The 22,050-nt window shown below is 39.2% G+C and overlaps 1 protein-coding gene across 1 annotated transcript in view; it reads right to left on the reverse strand.

Moving 5' to 3' along the window:
• Positions 1 to 101: 101 nt before the first annotated feature.
• naaladl2 (N-acetylated alpha-linked acidic dipeptidase like 2) overlaps positions 102 to 22,050 on the reverse strand; it is a 520,425-nt gene continuing 498,476 nt past the window's right edge. Inside the window, exons 18-19 of the mRNA XM_020702830.3 lie at positions 18,378 to 18,576; positions 102 to 6,608 (exon numbers count right to left, since the gene is read on the reverse strand). Coding sequence (XP_020558489.2) covers positions 6,395 to 6,608; positions 18,378 to 18,576 — 413 coding nt within the window. The 3' untranslated portion in view covers positions 102 to 6,394. The remainder of the gene's footprint in view (positions 6,609 to 18,377; positions 18,577 to 22,050) is intronic.

Below are 22,050 nucleotides of genomic sequence, written 5' to 3' on the forward strand. Positions count from 1 at the left end.
ATTCACAACACAACATTACACATTTATAGCGCAGCTCTCGCAATCGCTATATCATGGCAGTGTTTACTAATGTCAAAGTGATTTGGAAAGGTACACAGCGCTCGTTTAAAATGTTTATTACACATGTTGCAAGTAGGTCTAATAGTTACAGGTATTGTGAACACATTAACGTGGCTGACATGTGGCCAGTCACAAACAAGTTCATAAATTACTGCAAAACAAATAATTAAAAAAAAACACTTACATTTTAGGGATCAAAACAAAGTTCCATAAAACCAAAACAAAATTCCCCCCAAAATTTAAATAAAATAGAATTCCAAACAATAATTAAATATTAGATAAAGAAGGAAAATTTCAAAAAACAAAAGGAATTTCCAGAAATCAAAATGACATTTTACAGAATGAAACAAAGTCAGAAACCAGAAAAGGTAGATTTTAGGATGATTTGATGATGTCGTAGTTAACCTTTTCAACAGGAAGTTATTTTGCATGGAAATATCTTCTGACAGACGATATTTCTCTGAACGTCTGGCCACAGTCACTTCAAGTCACTACCACAGTTTGAGCAAAAAATTCTGTTGGCTTTTCCTCCTCTTCAAAACTCAAACATCTCAAAATATCTACATTTTCCAGTTTCTGATTTTGTTTCATTTTTTAACATTTCATTTTGATTTTTGAATATTATTCTTGTTTGCAAACTGTTTTGAGTTTTCTTTTCATTCTAAAGAAAATTCTTTCTCATTGTTTGTTTTGCCTTTTGAATTGTCATTGCGATCTTTAAACGTTTTTGCGTTGAGTGATCGGTTGCTGTGGTTTGAACTTCAGGGCCAGCGTACAAATCTGATAACCGTGGACGTGTCATTAAAACATTTTGAGATTTAATGTTCCGGAAGAAATATTTTGTTGAATCTCTAAAGCTTTGTGCTGAAATCTGACTTAAAAGGACCCTCAGATGAAACCAGTAACTCATTTATTCTTAGGAATCAAATCGACTGAAGGCTAAGAACTTTAGTGAAACAGCTGTTTGGTTTTATTTTTGTGATTTCTTTGAGACAACAGGGACACAAATAGTTTTGAACGATATGTGTAAAAATATTCAGATGCTGCAGTGAAATATCTGTAAACATGCAGCATTATTTCATATTCATGCATCAAAAACAAAGTTGATAAAACGTCAGTGTGGTTCAGAATTCACCTCACTTAAATCTTAAATTACAATAAGTTATAAAGCAGAAAATGTCTGAGTTGCTTGTACAAGTTCACAGATCAGAGGTTCTTCTCAGCGTTGTGTGCAAATAAAGCAAAACAGCAGTTTCTAGTACCGTCTCATCATGATACACACATTTCATTTTTGCATAATAGATCAGCCAGTCATCACAGCTTCAATGTCAATAAGAAAAACACAGTAAATCCCACAATTTAATGTCAATGTCCAACACTGTGTTAGCGCCATTGACTGTATATGAGAACCGGATCGAGTGACGTCACCCATAGAAAATGGCTTCTAATCAAAGTAAGTTAATTCAGTTGCCTTTTTTTGTTGTTTTTGTTGGAATACAAACCTACGCCTCGTCTGAGCAACATGTTGTCAGTAAGTAGGAGTTGGTCCGAATTAGTCTGAGTCATTGTTTCCATGCCAACCACACTTGCCAGTCGGAAGTGAGCTTGTTGGAAGTCCACACGCCTACCACTTGAAAGCGGAGTAAATCAAATCTTTAGATCAAAGATTTCAAATGTGAGACCACGTGCTTTTATTATCATCTTATTAGCATCTTATCGATCAGTTTATAACGTAAATGACTTGCACTAAAGAAATAATATCATGAATAAAATAGGATTTGAAAGAACTTGTTGAAAAAAGGGACAGCAACAGCGGTCTATTTCTCAATAGAACTCTTTGGGATTTTGGTCTTGGAGCCAGCGGGTACTTCCTGTTTGGAACGCCAGGACGGAATGGTTACTCAGTCCAGTTCTCAAATACAATCAATGGTTTGAACAATTTTTATTTAACAGACTCACAGAACTATCCCCCTACCATGCTGAGTTTTTAACAAGGTCAAGATCTGACAAAAGCTGACGAAACATAAAACTGCATCTAACATTGAATTACACGAAGAAACAAAACATCTGACACAGAGCATCCAGGTTTCTGCCATCCAACATGGCGGAGCGGCAGAAATGCTGATCACAAAGATTTTAATCAACTGTCATGCAAATTATACTAATAAAAAGATAGATGACGACGCTTTATTACATGTTTACAAAGTAAGAATCCTCACAAAGTATTTTTGCTTTATATCCCTGAACATTGGTTTTCACACAAAAAAGTGTTTATGCAAAAGTGATTACTTCAGTTTATAAAATGTTCTGTATCAAATCTGTCCTAAAAATGTTTTTCTAAAAAAAAGAGACTATTTTCTGTAATTTAGAAGAGTTTCAATAGTTCATGAGTATTAAACATTAACCTTGGAATCTGATAAAAAGCCGTCAAGATTGTTTAAATTTTTGATAGAAATATAAGCACAGCTGAGAAAGCTGAGTCTTCTGATCATGGATATAAAATGATATTTTTTTTCTTACAGTAAAAAAGTTTTTTCCTTCACAGTAAAACACATCACATCCACCCACAGAATCAAAGCAAGCACAGAAACAACGTATATACAGGCAATTTACAAATTCACGTTGAGTCATAACTCAGAAACAGTTGCAAAAACCGTGTTTTTTTTGTTTGGCCGATACTTTAAGGGTACCAGTGAGGGGGCGTTGACCCAAATGGGTGCTTTATAGGTTGCCTGGGCCTGTGGAATATCGTACAAAGGGGCTGCCTTTTAGGACTTAGTCCCCTGTATGGGTCAACCCCCATGCGGGTTTTGCAGCTGCATCTTAAGATGCACACGTTGGTGTGCTTTGCAGTTGCCTTGAGGCTTGAGCGACGATCTCGTGAAAGTGGAATGTAGGATTGTTGTAAGTGTAGCATGAAGTATTTGTGGGTTACACACACTTATGACGTACAGGCAATGCTGTCGCACGGCGCCCGCTATGCATCACTTTAGTCATTAGAGAGGCGTGTGCACTGGCTCCTTATTGCATGCACAGGGTGTGCTGGTGATAGCAAAGTGCCCGTGAGATGGCACACTCTAATTGTCTAATTTCGGCATCCTGTACAGTGCGCAGGGTCGGGAGGGTTAAAAAAAAAAAACCATCTGTAGGCCTCGGCTGCGTCACATCTACTTCACCCTTACATGCATCTTAACAGTTCCTAATAACCTGTCATCCACAGCATGCCTGTAGAAAAAAGTGTGCATGAACACTTTTGCCTTACAGGCTCACCGGGTTGGCTCTTAACCCTTGTGCTATCTTATGGGGTCCAGATGACCCCACCCTTACATTGATGTGTTATCCATACCATGACAAAGGTGGATAATGGTGAATGTAATTTCATGTAATCCATGGACACCAGTGAAGATCACAAATCATTGAAGAAAAAAGGTTCAGCGCACTGTCTTGTGGGGTCCAGAGGACTCCAATCCCAATGTTAACGTGCCTTCAAGGCATGTTAACGTTGGGAGCTGGGTCATCTGGACCCCACAAGATAGCACAAGGGTCAAAAGTTCCTGCTGGTTATCTGTACACAGACAGCCCATATCCACCCGTTTGGGAAGTTCTGACTAATCCTGCCACTCAGCCAGTATGTACATTTTGCACACATTGTACAGAGGAAAATTCGTCATACGTCAATATACAGTAAGTGGAAAGTGAGAAAAGTTGTGGTCTTTATGTGAAATTTTCACAGATACAACACAAATGGAGCACGTTCAAACCAAGGAGGAAGTACAAATAAAGCATGCAAAGAACACATAAATCCTTGTTGAACATGAACCTTGGGTGATTGTTTGGCTGTTTATATGCACTTCATTAGTGATCAGTTATGTATGATATGTGTGCCGTATGCGCGATATAAAAGTTATACATTGATGGTACACGCGTGAAAAGTCAATTAGACATACGTGGAACAGTCGTGGAAAGCCGCAAATTTGCGTATGCATTTGGCAAAAATCATGCACAATTGCGTGATCCTTGACGGACATCTGTGCACATCGACGAATGACGAACACAAGAAACACTTATGAATTATGTCACGCATGTATCACGAAAGACCGAAATGTCATGGAGGGTATATGCGCAAAAAGTATGTAGTGGCTGTGTGGCAAGGCCTTCAGGCTTTAGGGCAGCTAACCTAATTTACAGTTACTTCACCCCAGTGTTTTCTAAAACCTGTCACCTGCAGCATTCCGGTAGGAAATTGTGAATGAACATTTTGCTCTATGGGCTCACTGAATGGTCCATTATTTTCTTGTTTGCTGTGGGAAACCTGCAAGAAATACAGGCTTGCCCATTTTTTTCCCCACTGACAGCCTGTGTCCATCCGCTGTGACTAACAAATGGGTGGACTACACAAAAAAAAAAAGAAACTCAGACAAAACATGCTGTACCTCAGGCTTAAAAAAACAACATTAGAATTATGCAGAAAAAAAGGAAAAAAAAGTGTCCAAACATGGAGCTTCATCTTCTCTGTTAACTAAAATTTGAGCCTCTAGTTCCTGCAGGCTGTTGGTAATTTCTAATGAATTTGCATTTGTTTAAAATGACAGTGTGGAAGTTTCCACTGTGCTTCACAGCTTCATTGCCAGCTTCATCTTCATTTCCATCTGATTGCTACAGAGAACATAATCAGTTTTAAGACCAAAATAAGATCAAATTTGATTTTATTTCAATTTGAGTTTCTGTGAACTGTAAATACCTTATGAGGTTGAACTCTATTAGTCAATGGAATATGTAAAGATTAGGCTCATGATTGTGAGCGACAGCCCACATCTTCAGCGCTTTTAGTAGGCTCTTCATTTATGGGCTCAACATAACATTTCAGACTTTCAAGTAACTCAAGGACAAAGAAAAGATGGGCTAATAAAAAACGGGTCCACTTTTTGTTTCAGCTAGCAGTTTTGATGCTGGCAGAAAAAATATTCAAGCAAATTATTTGATAATCCTCTAAACTTTTTGTTTTAGACATTCTCAATGTGTAGATTCTCAGTTTTCCTTATAGATTTGATCAAAGTACCATATTTTCGCAACTATAAGGCGCCTTTAAAAGGCGTTACATTTTGTAGTGCGTCAAAATGTCAGTATCTTTTTTATATGCTAATGTGGCTAACCAGTAGCGGTTTCAGATTTCGTTTTTATTTTAAGTGTTACCAACAGAGCTTGGGGATCGCTTAGTCACAATGTTTGTTTTAGTGGTATCGGTCTGTTTTTCACGTGTTGTAAACAGGCTTGGGAGTTACAGGGGGACCCTAATGTGGCTAATGCTTCTAATATTTAGCATTTACCATGTTACAAACCAAGTTTAGGAAGTCAGACTGACTTATCTCTGACTCTTTTGTCCCAAATTTACACTGGTCTGTCTGTGGTGCGTCTGCATTGCATTGGGTGGGGAGTATACATTGCCTCCGTTGTGTCTCCGGTCCGTCCTCCTTCACTCATTCAAAACGTGACCAATCAGGCCCTCTCCCTCCTCACTGAGTCCTTGTAAAAGGCATGTTTGGTGTCATAAGTTATGCTATGCTTTTCCGCTCCCAAAATTAAACTTTTGTCATTCATGGAGAAAACGGACACTGCTGTAATCGACGGTTTTAACATGCATTCTCGCGTAGGCACTTATTCTTAAATATAAGATCAAATTTAATAAGTTTTTATTTTGAAAGCCGAACCTGTTTCCTGTTTCTCTGGCTTTATGCCATGACATTGATGCGTCAACGGACTGGAATTCTATTTCCTGCGTATTGCTTGCGTTGCGGAGGGACAGATGCAAACTTGACTGAGGCGATGTCAACATTCCGATTGATTATTGAACGTTCCATTTTTTTGTGTCAATGCAACAGAGTGGAAATGAGTCTTTACGGTTTGCTGCGTCTTAGTATATGGTCCGGTGTCCTGAGTCCTGTAAGGTGTTATTTCTAAAAAGCGTCAGAAAAATAATGAATGACTGAACCAGTGTATGCTGTTGCTTTGTAGAATACAGATTTTAGAATTTAAAAAATATCCCAAAAAGTCAATTGAAAAAGCTTATGGCAACAAACTTATAAAAAGAACTTTTTCTTTTTTCCCTTATTACAAATAACATTTTCTCATCACCTGTTAAGTACTGATTAACATTTTTCCACCTCTCAGAGTGAAACTGAAAGCTTTCTTTGGCAAATTTGTGTTTGTTTTGGAAGCTACCAGTAGATATCTTCCATCGCTTTGCGGTCAGAAGTCTTTATACACAAAATTTAAAGACAACCCAAGACTGATCATTTAAAATGTATGCAATGCTCATACACTTTGTCTGCAAAAATCACTCATTTTCAAACAGGGTCAGGCCGGCACACATCAGCCTGTCGGCTGACTGCACCGCCCTGAGGAGGAGCGACAGTGAGCGGTTCACAGCTTTTCCACAGAGGATGTGTTTCTGGACTTTGTTGGTCTCACTGCATCCCAGCAGAGGCTCCTGTGGGAAGCTCAGGACAGAAAACTGAGGAGTCTTCCCGGGGAGGATGTACAGCAGATTCCTGTGAGACACAGAGAAGAGGAAGTCACTGAGCAGCCAGGACCACGAGTACAACAGTCTGAACACTCTTTGCATCTTCTAGAAAAGATGGCTTGATCCATAATTTGGTAGTAAAAGACAGGTGTTTATGTGGTTTTACGTTTTTTATTTTTTAAGTATCACTGCTATGGATTATGTGGTGATGGAGAACCCAAAAAACAGGAAACTTAAATATACCGGTGTATGTGAAAATATACAAACCTAAAAAAATTTGGCCTTTTCATTTATCTTCTTCCATTTATTCCCTTTCAGGGTCATGGGGCTGCTGGAGCATATCCCAGCCACTTGTGGGGGACAGTGGGGGGCACCCTGGACAGGTCACCAGTCTGTCACAGGGTAGAGTGTCCACAATCACACTCCCACGCACTCTCACATTCACACCTGGGGACAATTTCGATTAACCAATTAACCTATGAAGCATGTTTTTGGACAGTGGGTAGAAGCCAGAAAACCCATGCATGCATGGGGAGAACATGCAAACACCACACAGAAAGGTCCCCCATTGATGTTTTTTCCCCCCAGCTGGGACTTGAACTGGGGGCCTTCTTGCTGTGAAGCAAGAGCACTGACCACTGCGCCACCGACCGTGCAGGCAATTTGGCCTAATGAATAAAAAATAAAACATAAAGAAACCTGCACTAATTTGCTGTATTCAGAGATGTAAATGTTAACATTTGCATCATACATATTATATAGGCTCAAAATTGTGGAATTTAGAGGTGAAAATGTCATATTATCCATCCAGTGTCCATGGTTTGGACTCATGGAAGACTGTTTACTGGTGATTCATGAATAATACCTCACATCGCACTCCCCTGTTCTGTTTTTGTTGCTTCTCCAGTCTTACATTTTGCTCACGGTTACTCATACAGCAAGGGTGTAGGTTTCTTTGACATCTGCAGCTTTATGTTATGTGTCAAACCCCTTAATAGGTTTGAACACATCCCTAAAGCTTTTGTGTGCTATTTTTGGATTTTTATAAGTTTTGGAATTAATCAGTATATTTTCTATGTGTACATATTTGCTTATGACATTCTTTTAGTTATGTATGTTTCTGCCATATAGAAGTTTTGGATGACAAGATTAGAATGAGAGTTACTGCAAAAAGTCTTCCCAAATCTGAAGCCTTTAACACTTTCAAAACATTCAAGACTTTAATCCCTTAACAGTGGTTGAATAATGTCAAGAAAAAACTTGTAAGATAATATCTTTAGATGTAACAGTCCATTATCACAGATTTTTCCTCTGAAAATGTCTTTCTCAGACGAGCTTCACTGATGGACTAATGTTTAAATAATACTTTACTGAAAACAGTACTTCTAGGGCTAAAATCTTGATAAGTTTGACAGTGACATAACAACTGAGACACTAAAAACTGTGTATCAACCTATAGAAACACACATCTTTCGGGCGAGCATGTGTCGCCTGAGGTCAACAGAGAGGGTTGCCCTCTTAAAGGTTTTGGGACATTGATTTCTCTCAAATTGGATGAGCAGGGTTCATGGAGTGATTTTTCACCCAGTGGGACTGGGGTTGTGCACTTGGGGTGTGAAGCAATCATGACCTTTAACACCTCTCCAAAAGGTGACGCTATGTGAAGCAATGTACCGGTATAACGCAACATCCACAGCAAAGACTCTGACAAGTCACTTTATCAACAGCAAGCAGTTGAAGGTGACTGGTGTTTGATCGCTGGGTTACAGGCTGGATTTAGTGTCTTTATGATACTGTGTATTGTTGTGTAAGGGGCAATAGGTAAGAACTGGCTTTTATTTTTTTTAATTTTTCTTCTGTACTGTTTGATTTGATAGTATCAGATAAGGTTATTTTTTCCATTAGGGATGTTTTGGTTTGTAGAACATGTTGATTGAGGCCAAGAGACATGTTGGTCTTGGTTTCATCTGAAGCTAATTTGTGTGTTTGCGTTCTAATTTTCTGTTAACAGTATTTATTATAATTCCTGAAAAAAACAACAAACGTATTTCCCTTTTTCTTATTTAGGTTTCGGTCCCACGTAGCCATGGATTTCATAACTGGTTTACCCAATTCCCGTGGTAAAACGGTCATTCTCACCATCATAGACCATTTTTCCAAACTGGTGCATGCCATACCTCTGCAGAAACTCCCATCTGCCAAAGAACTAGGTGTGATAGTCTCTCAGCATTTGTTCCGTTTGCATGGACTTCCCCAGAACATCACCACAGATCATGGACCCCAATTCATTCCCACCTTCTAGAAGGCGTTTTGCAACCTCCATGGGATCAAGGTTAGTCTGAGTTCCAGTTTTCATCCTCAAACTAACGGCCAGGTAGAGAGGTATAACCAAGATTTGGAGACGACATCACGAGCCATGTGCAGCAAAAACCCCAGGACTTGGTCATCTCAGCTCCCATGGGCTGAGTATTCCCATAACTCCCTGGTCAACGCTTCTGGACACTCACCCTTCCAAGCTGCTTGTGGTTACCAACCCCCTTTGTTTCCTCACCAGGAACAATTGGCTTCATCCTCTAGTCCTGCTGCGTTTGTGAGACGCTGTCGCCGAACCTGGAGCAAATACAGGCTCGACCTTCTGCAAAACCAGGAACGACTCACGGTAGTGGCTAATCGTCGGAGGTCAGCCGCTCCTGACAACAAGGTGGGAGACAAGGTGTGGTTGTCTTCTACAGACATTCCTTTAAAGGGAGGTTCCAGAAAGCTCCTCCCTCGCTCTATTGGTCCATACCCCATCACTCGGATAATCTACCCTGTGGCTGTATGACTGGAGCTGCTCCGATCTCTATGAGTCCATCCTGTGTTTCACGTAAGATCAAACCTGCTAGAGTCTCCCCTCTTTAACCCCCTCCGGCACCCCGTATCGTGGACGGTGGACCGGTATACACCGTCAAGGCTCTCCTCGCCTCCAGAAGGGTAGATCGTGGTCTGCAGTACCTGGTCGACTGGGAGGGTTATGGTCCGGCGGATTGTTTTTCCATCTTAATTCATTGTACTTCTTGAACTCTCATATGTCTAGGTTTGAGGCCGCGGATATTCTCATTTTTATATAGTTAAAATGAATGATATAGTGTGGATTTACAAAATATAACACACACTCAGTTATCTTGACTCTGAGTTTAACTTCAGTTCTTGTATTAAATGTGGCACTAGGGGTGCTAAATAAACTCATCACCCGCTTCTTCCCTCTCACTCATGGTGCAGAAAGAATTAAACAAATCCACCCAGATAGGTAAAAGGAACGGTATCCCACAATTCCTCGCGCTGCAAATCTAACAGCAACACCAAAGTTACACCTTCTTAATTAAATTAATTTGGATGAAAGTAAAATAAATGTCTGATTACTACGTGTTATTTTCAAAAACATGATTTATCTTAACTGAAACAAATAATTAAGTAAGATCAATGTAAAAAAGTTTATCTCTACAACATCCAGACATGGTCTTTTCTACGGAGCCCGTGTCCTGACATTAAGATATAAAAATATATCTTGTTCCCACAGATTAATATCTTGTTCCCACAGATTATTATCTCGTTCGCACAACATACTATTCCGTTCCCACAAGATACTATTCCGTTCCCACAAGATACTATTGCGTTCCCTCAAAATACTATTCCGTTCCCTCGAAATGATTAACTCGTGCGAACGCAATAATTATGTCGTTTGAACGCAATAATTAATCCGTTCGAACGCAATAATTATTCACGTCATAAGTCATTCACGCGGATATGCTCTCTGTGAGCCGGCAAATGCCGCTTTCAGCGGTAACTTCTGTGTCTCTGTGACCCATATTCGTTCAAAAAAGGAACATGAAAAACAAAAATGATCACTTTATTACCGTCTCAATGAATATAAGAAAAATATCAAAAGATTTATGATAACTAGGCTGCTTTGTCATACGATAGCTCCTGCTAGGCTACTACTAGCGCCGCCGCAGAGCTCTTTGATGTATGCCGGCCTTTGGGCAACTGGCTGGTCGGTTGACAGACAGCTGATATTGTAGTTTAGGGTCGAATAGGAATAATAATATTCAGGACTTGTCTTTTATTAACTTAAGCAGTCAGTCGCTTTACATTCGAAGGCTATTAGGCTACATGCTAACTGACTAGCCGATCATATCCTGTTATTAATTTACGTCATAGATTTACAGCAGATACCTTCACATTTCTGTCTGTGTGTGTCTCATTACATTGAATTGAAGACACGGAGGATGTTTAGAGAACAGATTTATTTATTTTAAAAAGCACAAAAGCATCCATCGTATTCACGTTCATTCACATGATGATGATCACCGTGTCCCTGTGACCAAGGTGTAACAACAAGACCAATGATTGGCCACTGAGCATGCTGGGAAACGTGACGTACTGCTATTGTTGTTATGCTACGAGCTAAAGGTAAGTGCTTTTGGCGAAGAAGCCAGCTTAATATGATATTTTTCAGATTTTCATCGAGACAATAACAGATCGACCATTCTTTCTTTTATTTTTACCCCTATTGAATGCTCACAGAGACACGGAAGTAGCGGCAGGAAGTGGCTTTTGCAGCAAGATGACTGAGGGCGTACCAGATCATCATCATGTGAATGAACGTGAATACGATGGATGCTTTTGTGCTTTTTAAAATAAATAAATTTTTCACCGACTACTTTTCACCCTGTCACAGTGGAAACACATTATCTAAGCTTCTTCATCCACTAAATCATCTTCCAATGGACACGCCATGCTGGTTCACCTCTCTGAAACCAACTAACCTTCAACTAAACCTGCTCCAGACCACGGTGTGTTCAGAGCATGAGCTGTTATGGCAACTTGACACACCCTGAAACATACTTTTATTTTTGGAACCGAAAGCTGAGGTTGTTCACTTCCTTAACCTCAAACGTATTGTGGTAACTGGCATAACCTTCTTTTTGAAAAAACCCCCTGGTGGATGGATGACCTTTATGTACACAGCAACAGTATAGTACAGAGGTGAGTTTGCATTGTTCAATCAATTTATTGTCCTCACTTGGCACAGTTTTTTGAAAAGCATATTCACTTTGCTCAATTCCAGTAGTACTTTTTTCACCTACCACCTTGCTGCTCCTGTTTCCTGCTAGCTTACAGCCCCTCCCCCCCACCCCCCCCCCCCCCAACCTGACATTAGTGATGCAACAAAGATGGCGAGCAATATCTGAGCTATCCAGCTGTAGCGTCTGAAGCCAGATGTCAGATTAGGCAAGAAAAAAAAAACAGTACATGGATTTATTTGCCTACAAGTGGACACAACAGGAAAGAGCGGAGCAGGGGGCTTGTGGCCCAGGGTAATTTCTACATCACAACTACAAGCTTTTTTGAATGGCATTTTTTCATCTGCTCCCGATTCAAAACATGATGTTGTTGTTTACTACTTTGGCATATCCTTTCAGGGGTTGCCACAGTGTATTTCATGCAGTCTGGATCCAGACTTGGGCTCCTTTGTGGCTACATAAATAGGCAGTAGCCCAAAGTGTCTTGCCCAAGGACCCACACTGGATGAACCTCATTGCACACTTTGGGATGCAAATCTTGATTTTCCATGTGCCAGTCATGCACTTCAACAACTGAGAAGCCAGATTCAAGATAATTTCAATGTATATATTCACAAAAATGCAATTTTGAGCTATATTATCAGAAAAATGCCACAAGAACCTGTAGCAAACACTAAAAACATGATTTTCATCTGTTTTTAAGGGGGAAACTCTAATTTACATAGATGCAGAACTTTCTGTTGAATAAGTGAATTGTAATGTTTTTTGTTTTGTTTTTTTGTTTACAAAAAAAAAGTGAATCTACAGCTAAGATGACAAAAAAATACTTAATCAGGACTTAGTGAATACCAACTGACATCCTGGATACCTTGTTTCCACAGCAGGCATCCTTTAACTAAATGTTCACAGGAAGACAAGTGATGTCTGTGCGAACATGACGATCAACTAAATTCATGTACATCTAAAACGAGAAGCTTCTGTGGATGAAAATACCCTGCATCTGAGTGCTGCAGGATTTATCTTACTGAACAGAAAAACAGCCTGACGTGAATCTGAATTCAATTAAAACACAGCAGTGTTTGGAAGCAAACAATTTAACGATTGTTCAGAACTCAACTAATTGTCTCAGTCTTGTACGGGAACACTAACTTCCTTTATAAATGAGTGTCATTAAAACTTGATGCTTTCCAAGCATGATGGAGCAGCTAATTCCACCCTGAATGCAAATGACTGTTGAGGACAATTAAGACATCTATTACTGCCATAAGCTGTGAATAACATGAGGAAAAGAGAGCTCTGACTATGTGAGAATCCAGACAAAAGCGGGTCAATGAAATTAAGATCTCCTGTTGTAGCTCAGGTAGGATTGCCAAAACTACAATTAGAAGAGAAAACATTTTATTGTATAGCTCTCTTTGAAATCAGATGTTTGCATGGGTATTTGATAGCATCACCTTTTAAAATATATCTCTTGAGTCCATCATTCTGGCCTATTCCATATGAAAGGTCAGTCCTGTGGACCTTTATTTCACATATAGTCCAAAAAAGTTGCTTCTGAAATCAGGGTTTTGTGATGGCCTCCTAAAACATTGACTTTATTGTCTTTAAGCAGCTGTTGTCGAGGGATATAGTCATTACTCATTTCTTGTTATTTGGTGGAGTTCTATGCATTCAAGCTTTATCTTCCTGGCTAATGGCTTGAGACAATGCTTTGATAGTTTAAACCTTTTTTGGGGGATTCCATCTACTTTATAAAGTTCCTCCCGCAGCTTCACAACATGAAGCCGCCACCTCTACCCATCCTACCTCTACATCATCAGCTGAGATGGGGTTCTCAGATTTACAAGCTGCCTGTTATCTTTTCTAAAATACTGTATTTTCTGCACTATTGAGTGCACCAGATTATACGGTGCACCATCAATGAATGGTCTATTTTGAAACTTGTGTCAATTATAGAGAACACTAAATTAAAAGGTGTATTAAGTGGGACTAAAAAATCAGAGATAAGTCTTTCTGTAAGTCTAGTTTATTAACTGTGATCACAGTAACTGTAGAACTTGTTTGTAACACACTACACGTTAGCCACGTTAGCGTATTTACAATATCTCCTACTCCCAATCTTGTCTACAACACGTAAAAAAAAAAAAATCGATACCTTTAAAGTAGACAAAACTGTGACTATGCTAACTTCCCACCTAGTTAGTAACACGTAAAAAACACAGCTCGACACCGCTACATGTTAGCTACGTAAGCGTATCCACAATACATGTAACTACCAAACCTGTTTACAACTTATAAAAAAAAACACCAGACTGATACAGCTGAAGCAGACATTGCTGTGGTTATGCCAACTCCTGACCTTGCTAGTGACACATAAAAAAACACAGTTTGAGACCACTCCACGTTAGCCACGTTAGGGTATCAACTATGAATGTGTCCCACCCTAACCACTAAAAAACGATATAGTGCGGCACTGTGTAGTGTCGTGAATTTTAAAAGCAATTTGGACACCATGCTCACTCCTTTTTTTATTTACGGCGGATGTGATGTCATCGATTTCACAAAGTGAAAATCAAGTAAATGAGCTTTATGAGACAATTATTTTTGAGTCCACTGTCTTCTGAAGATAAAAAAACCTTAATGGTTTATCAAAAAAATACATTCAAATACATTTCTTTGGTAAAAAATGTTCCGATCCAGTGTATTGTGATCTATATTCGCTGATCTAGGGAGCATCAATGCACACTGGTTTTTCGCAGAGACTTCCAAATTTCCAGGGCAATCAATTTTGGAATTGTAGATTCGGACAGCTCTACAAAATGGCGAAAGCACTACATAGTGACCTATGTAGGGGTTAGGGTGGGATTTCGGACATACCCCATATCTTTAACTCCCAGCCTTGTTTGCAACGTGTAAAAAAACAAACAAACAGACTGATACCGCAAAAGACTGATATCACTATACAAGAAGTCATTCCTGCCATCCAGAGCTGTTCTCACAAAATTGCACGTATGCATTATAACTTCACTTCTCAAGGTTATTACACTAACTCCTAACCAGTAACACATAAAAAAAAAAAAGTTCAACAAAGCTACATGTTAGCCACTTTAACATATTCACAATTAGTTTTTATCTATATACAGTATAAGGCGCACTGGATTATAAGAGGCACTGTTGTTTTTAGAAAAAAAAAAGGGCTTTCAAGTGTGCCTTGATGTGCAAAAAATTCGATAATGATGGTCTTTATGGCCAAACTCTATCGTTTCAGATCAATCTATATCCACGGGCAGTTGTTGTCAGGAGATCTCAGACAGGGATGAGCCAAGCAGGCCACTGGAGTGTCAGGCAGAGTCAGCTGGTCAAGCGATAACACCAAGACATTACCAGGGTAGGCATGAACAGGAACATTATAGCAGCAGAAAACTGAAGGAACCACACTGGACTGAAGTCAAGGACGCATTAATAGATCATGACCAGATCATAATAAAAAGTGTAAACAAGTAGTCAGAGTCATTTTTGATAACCGACAACTATAATGATACAGTAATGTCCTGTACATTGGTGAAAATGAATCAATTGGGAAGTTAGTGCAGAATGCAGCGGCTGAAAAATTGACTAAAACTGTCTGTTTTCCTGCATCCACTTCCCATTTTTCTTTTTTATTAATTTAAATGTGTTTAAGTATTTTAGTATTGACCATTTAATGATGAAATTTAGGGTGTATTCATACTGAAAAAATCTGTTGGTCCGGACCCAGTCCTAAACCTTGTGATTGCTCTGTATTCAGACTGCAGTTAAACAGACTTTCCTGTTCAGGACTAAAGCTTGTAAACAAAATCACATTACTAAAGATGTCTTCACTCATTGGCTGGAAAATGTGAGGGCGGAGTAAAGCAGCTAGAAGCAGAAGTCATGAAAGTCCTGGGCTTTGCAATTCCTGTCGGGATAGTTCATACATTTCGCGGACAAATTTTGAATGTCTGCATCAACGAATGCTCAACAGCTTGGACTTGCTTTTTGGTCCGGTGGAGAAATGCTGCAGGGCGGTTACTGGCAAGAAGACAGCTAAGAAGGTACGCTGATAATTGTTTATGACATACAGATTGTCGGGAAAACGGTAAGAAACAATGTGTATCACATTAAAAGTTGTTTTAATGAGCCTGCATTCATCCGATCACATTTCAGTGAGTTGCTGTGTCTGATCGTTGTGGTCTTATGGTACTGTTTTTAAGACAATTCTGCTAGGAAACTACAAGGTAGCTTTTAGGATGACGTCACAGCAGCGCCGTGCATTCAGCAAGACACTGAAAAGCATGCAATAAGCTAAAATAAACATTCTTACAGATAAACAGTTGGACCCTTTTTTCTGTTTGATAACACCACAATCGTTTTATTTTTGTCTGTGGCTCATCAGTTGCTACAGATTCTAATCAGTTTCCATCACATGAACACTGGCTATGGTGGCCGTTTCGGTTCACTTGTTTATCCAGACTGAGGAATCTCAAAGCAAAACAAAGCTCAGTCCAATTGGAAACGAACCAAGACCACCTTAAAAGATGGCACGAAAGCGGCTTGGGTGTATTAGGATTGAAAATTTATTCCGTGTTGACAGTGGGAAGGGATATTTCTGTTTTACCAATTTTAATTGTAAAAATAACGTACTAATATTGTGCATTTTAGTTCCACCTAACATGCGTTACTGCACCTTGTTTTAGCTGGGAATGTTGTTAAGCGCTTTATTTGACTGATAATTTATTGTGTCTTCTTTGTTTAAAAAAAGGATCTATACATTCGGACCAATCAGAAACTTTTTGTGTTGATGCATTTCTGAGCTCAAACTGCTGCACGTCGCTCTTTCTCAGCCTGCACATCACTACCGTGCTCCAAATCCCCATCAACCCAGCTGCAGCGAGCACCGCCACACCCTGCGTGCACAGCGCTGCTTTATCCCCATCATCACACCCTCACAATGAAGACTTTTGCATGCTAAATAGTTGACATTTAATAAAGGCCCCTTTAATTATCTCTTTGATGGCAGAGGACTTAAAGACCTTTTCAAATGAAGTCATGAATTTAAATAACTCCAGGGAGTGTCCGACACATGAAGCTTCAGTCTTCTGTGCTCTACCATATGATCATAAAACCAGGTCAGTGCGAGCCAAAAAATGCTCATTTCTCAGTTCAGGGTTGAAGACGCTATAAAAAAAACCTGTATAAAGTCAGAACAGAGAGCCAGTCTGTTTTGTTTTTTTATTCCCACTTCACTGTAACAGAACAAACATTCACCATGGCATGCAGCGGGATTCATGCAGAAACATTTCTTCTCCTTGAGTTGGAAGTAAAAGCTCAGGTTCTTTAAAAGACTGTCAAACTAAATATGCAACATCTTGAGTTGAGAAAGCATTATTATGCATTCATGAGGGTTTTTGACCCAGCTGGTCAGTTCAACAGTCAGTATCACTCTGACTCTGAGATGCTTTCATTCAAAACCGGAACGAGAAAGAGATGATCAAACACATCTGGGATAATGACCTGCTGACAGGTCCCTGCTCAGGAGTCAAGCATGTTATGGTTCAGCATCAATACCACAAAGTTTGATTTGAAATGCTCTCCTGAAAGATAAAAGTGAGACCACTCATCTGCTGTCAGTAAACCTATGAGACATGCTCTTGGACTGTAGGAGAAAACCAAAGTGTGAACGTGGAGAACATGCTAACTTCACATGAAGAAACTAGAAAGGATTCAATGAACTTTCTTACCTTATAATAATGTTGTTATCTTTATAAGCACTAAAACATTTCCATGATCAGAAATCAACAAACGGCACGGAAGCTTTAACGGTCCTTCTTAAAGCGGAGGACGGTTGCTTTGCTGAAGCCAATGACGTATAAACCGTTAAATTATCTAGAATAATACTTCACGGATTTCGTCGATCCCGGGTCGTTTTTAGAATCTAATCCCCCGCAATAAAAAAGGAACCAATATATAATAAGTAAAAGTTTATGTTTTATTGCATTGTAGGTTTTTTTTTTGTTGAAGTTGTGATATGAGGTTCTCACTACAAAATTGTGCAGACTTTTTTTTTTGGTGAGCATCTGCAAAGTTCCACCCTGAGTTACTCAGAGTTAGAGGTAGTCCATGTGTGACAAACAAGTCAAAAATGTAATTTGGTGCTAAGTCATAGACAGACTTGTACACAAGCAGAGCTTTGTTAAACCCTTGTGCTATCTTAGATGACCCCAGCCTTGCATTGACGTGTTCTCCCTACCATGACAAAGGTGGATAAAGGTGGAGAGATTTCACATAATCCATGGACAACAGTGAGGTTCACAAATCATTGAAGAAAAAAGGTTCAGAGCACTGTCTAGTGGGGTCTAGATGACCCAACTCCCAATGTTAAATTTCCTAGGATAGCATAAGGGTTACAGTCTGTTGTTTGAGTGACAGGAGGCTGTCGGAAAGATTGGAGAAGATGGCTGATGTTGCACTAACAATTGGGAAGTGAATACTGAATAGTTACTGTCTGAAGGATTGAACTCAGATGTGGACTAAACAATGAAGTGTGAAACTGCCCTAAGACAGTGCAGATACATTTATGACACTTTTAGACATTTTTAAAAGGAGTCACAGGGTTCTTAATCTGGGGGAGGACAATCCTCCAATCAGATTATTCAGCTTCCCCAAAAGGCCAAGTGTCATCTTTAAGATGGAGGTAGTACGTTTTCTTCTACCTGAAAACGCCAGGGGACGTCTGGGGCAGAAGGAAGCTCTTCTCCAGGTCACGCAGCACATCATTCAGCATCCGCATGTGGGAGGGGTCGCGCTCTTTCGGGTCATTAGCCGGCCTCATCATTTCTGACTGGAAGAATGCTGCGTGGTCCCTGAGAGCAGAGGCTGAGGAGAGCAGCAGAGGAGGTGCGGGGCTCATGTCTGGATGGTCAGTGGGAAAAAGAGAAAAGACAAGATGTACAAAATCCCAAAGTATCAGTAAAACAGAATTTTTTAGATGGTAGAAGCTTGGAGCAAAGAAACAGAAAAAAGGGGTTTACCTCATTTTGTATACCAGTGTAGAAAGATTAATGAGTATTACATAGTAAATAAATGCATATGTTCCCGCTCAACTTTGCATGTAATACATGGATTTGCCTAGGTCATTTTGCAGACCATATGGTGCATTAGGCAAAACAAAACAGTCAAACTTTATTTAAGTCATTTACAAACACAGTGTGTATCACTTCGCCATGCAGGCTCCTGACTGCGATAACTGTAGTGCTCCAACAATCCATTCAGCAGTGCAGTTTTATAGTTGATCAAAGACGCGGAAAAAACAATTTGACAGATTTTCGTGCCACAGAAATGCCGTTCAAGCACAACCATTATCATGCCATTTCTGGCATTGGTTTTTATTTATTTATTTCACTATGATTCCATTGATATTACAAACGTAAAATAGGCTCAGGGCAGGAGCTCAGGTGTCGTAAACTCTGTCTTTAATAACCCTTGTGCTATCAGCACTTTGACATTGGGAGTGGGGTCATCTAGACAGTAGGCTGAACTTTTTTCTTCAATGATTTGTGATCTTCACTGGTGTCCATGGATTACTTGGAATCCTCTCCACCTTTATCCACCTTTGTCTTGGTAGGGATGACACGTCAATGGTCATCTTGACCCCGTAGGACATCACAAGGGATAATGGTACATTCTGTGCCTTTCCGCACAAGGGGGTTGGTCATTGTCCGCTCCCACATAAAACGGGATAAAATCTTTCAATTTTTTAATTAAAGGGCTTTCCCTGTATCTAAATACCATCGAGACCTGCCACCCGCTCCCCAGGAGAAAGAAGACGGATAAACCAGCGATCCTCATCAGGTTTTTGAATCAAAAACACAAGCTAGCTCTGATGAATCAAAAGAAAAATCTCAAGGGGTCGGCTGCTTATCTGAACGACCATCTGACCAGAAGGAATGCTGAAATGGCAAAAAATGCCAGGCCTCTCACGAATCGTAAGCAGATTGAGAACACTTGGGTTAAAAGCTGCAGGATTTACGTCAAACCACTCGGTCCACTGGACCAATCCAAGGTTCTGGTTGTGAACACCATGAAGGACTTTGAGAAGTGTTTGATCAAGGACATCTGAACCAACATGCAGTAATAAATCAAAGAGTCAAATAATTTGAAGAAATATGACGCCTGCATTCATTGGTTTCTCTAAAAGTCTGAAGTGACCCTGATTTTCTGACCTGCAGATAACGTTACCTCAACTTTCAGTGCTGTTGATACCAGCTGAGGAAGGATACGGACCTATATCTAATGTCTGCAGACATAACAGCGAAGAGAAAACTCTGTTCAAACCCAGAAGAACAGCTGTTAATCCGCAGAAGACGGAATACCAACTTTGGTCATTCAACAGATACCCTTATTTTATTTCACAGCATTACCTTATTATGTAAAAAATGCGTAATCAATTATTGGAAATGGTTAAATTGATTGATTTTCAATTATATTACTTCACTTGCTTCAAAAAATTGAAAAATTGATTCATGATTTTTCCTAATGTAATTTTGCACATATTTTAACTTTGATACTTGAGCATTTATTGCTATAAAGAGTTTTGAAACAGTGTTGTGTTTATTTTACCAAAATAGTATTATTATGTAATCATATAAATGACTTTTATAAGTAACATAGACTGCATAATCTTTGAATAATTGATCTGCATTTGCCATGTTGATTTCTAAAATAGTTATTTTTACATAATAATTAAGTAATTCATCTTTGTCGTGTGCTTTATTGATACCTTATGATTCTTAATTCTGTCTGATAAAAGCTAGGAACCGGATATTGATGAATGATGTAATAAAATAGAGTGGTTAGAGTCCGCCCACTGCTCTCTCTTGCTAATATGGAGATGCTAATGCATGCTTTTATCATGAGTAAAGTTGATTATTGTAACGCCCTGCTTGCCGGTCTTACAAAAACAAACATTAGGAACCTTCAGCTTCTCCAGAACTCTGCTGCACGAGTTCTTACAAAGACCAGGAGGCGAGCTCACATCACCCCAATTTTAAAATCCCTGCATTGGCTCCCCATATGCTTCAGGATTGATTTTAAGATACATTTAACCGTTTTCAAATGTCTTAAGGGTCTTGCGCCTTCTTATTTATCAGATATTTTAGTAAGATATGAACCCTCGCGGAGCCTGAGATCCTCTGGCACTGGTTTGTTGACCATTCCAACTGTAAAAACTAAAACCTATGGAGAGGCTCTATTTCAGCACTATGGCCCCCGTTTGTGGAACAGTCTGCCGGAGGACCTGAGAGCCGCAGAGAGCATTAATGCTTTTAAGAAAAGGCTTAAGACCTATCTTTTTAACCTGGCTTTTAGCTAATTTTTTACTACTTTTATTTATTTATTTATTCAGTTATTTATTTATATGTACTTTTTATTTTTATTTTATTTATTTATCTATCCATTTTATCTTGTTTTATGAACTTGAACCTGATTTTTAACGCATTATTTTAATTAACTTTATTTTAATGTTTTAATTTTTTTATCAATATGTTTACTTGTTTATTCTCATTTTTATTCAATTTTATTTCCGGTGCTTCCTCAGCTGGAACCTCTCCCTCTGGGTCGGCTGCTGTTCAGCCACTGCGGCTCTAGGTGGGGACCTGCATCACCGCTTAGCTGTGGTGGAGCGGTCCCTGCCTGTGATGCTGCATTTGGCTGTCTATGCGGCTGTTCACAGAGGGGGAGGTTCCAATTATTAGCGTTTCCAGCATCCTGTTTTTGTGCTCAGCCTATTTCTCATTGTCCTTGCCATCACTTAAGGGGTGCGAGGTGTGAAAGGAGTGCGGGGCTAGGTACGGGGAGGGGGGCCCTATTTATTTATCCATTTATTTTTATTTTATTTATTTTTAATTCGTCAATACTTGTTTTTATATTTTGTTGTGTTTTAATGTAAAGCACTTTGTGTTATATTTTTATATGAAAAGTGCTTTATAAATAAAGTTTGATTTGATTTGATTTGATTAAAATGGTTACGGTACAACAGGGGTGGGATTATATAAGTTTGCTTCCTTCCACTCCGTTTCAAGCAATATTTATTAATATGTCTAATTATCCTCAGTTTGATAGGTCATTGTATGAATGCATAACTGATGATTGTATTGTTTCTGTGTCTTATTTTTATTTGATTGCTTGACATAAACCATTTAAAATAAAAAATAAAAATTAAACAAACATCGGGTTCAAACATGTTTGCTCTAGAATGATTCATAGATGTGAGAATTGAATGAAAAAAATCTCTGAATTTATCAAGATTCCTTCTTCTACAGACTAACATTTTCTGACAGATAAAAACAACATCTTATGTGATATTAAGCAGCGGGATGTGGTGTTTGG

Source organism: Oryzias latipes, chromosome 4 (assembly GCF_053564925.1).
Source record: "Oryzias latipes strain Hd-rR chromosome 4, Olatipes_Hd-rR_3.1".
In the NCBI taxonomy this organism is placed as follows: domain Eukaryota; kingdom Metazoa; phylum Chordata; class Actinopteri; order Beloniformes; family Adrianichthyidae; genus Oryzias; species Oryzias latipes.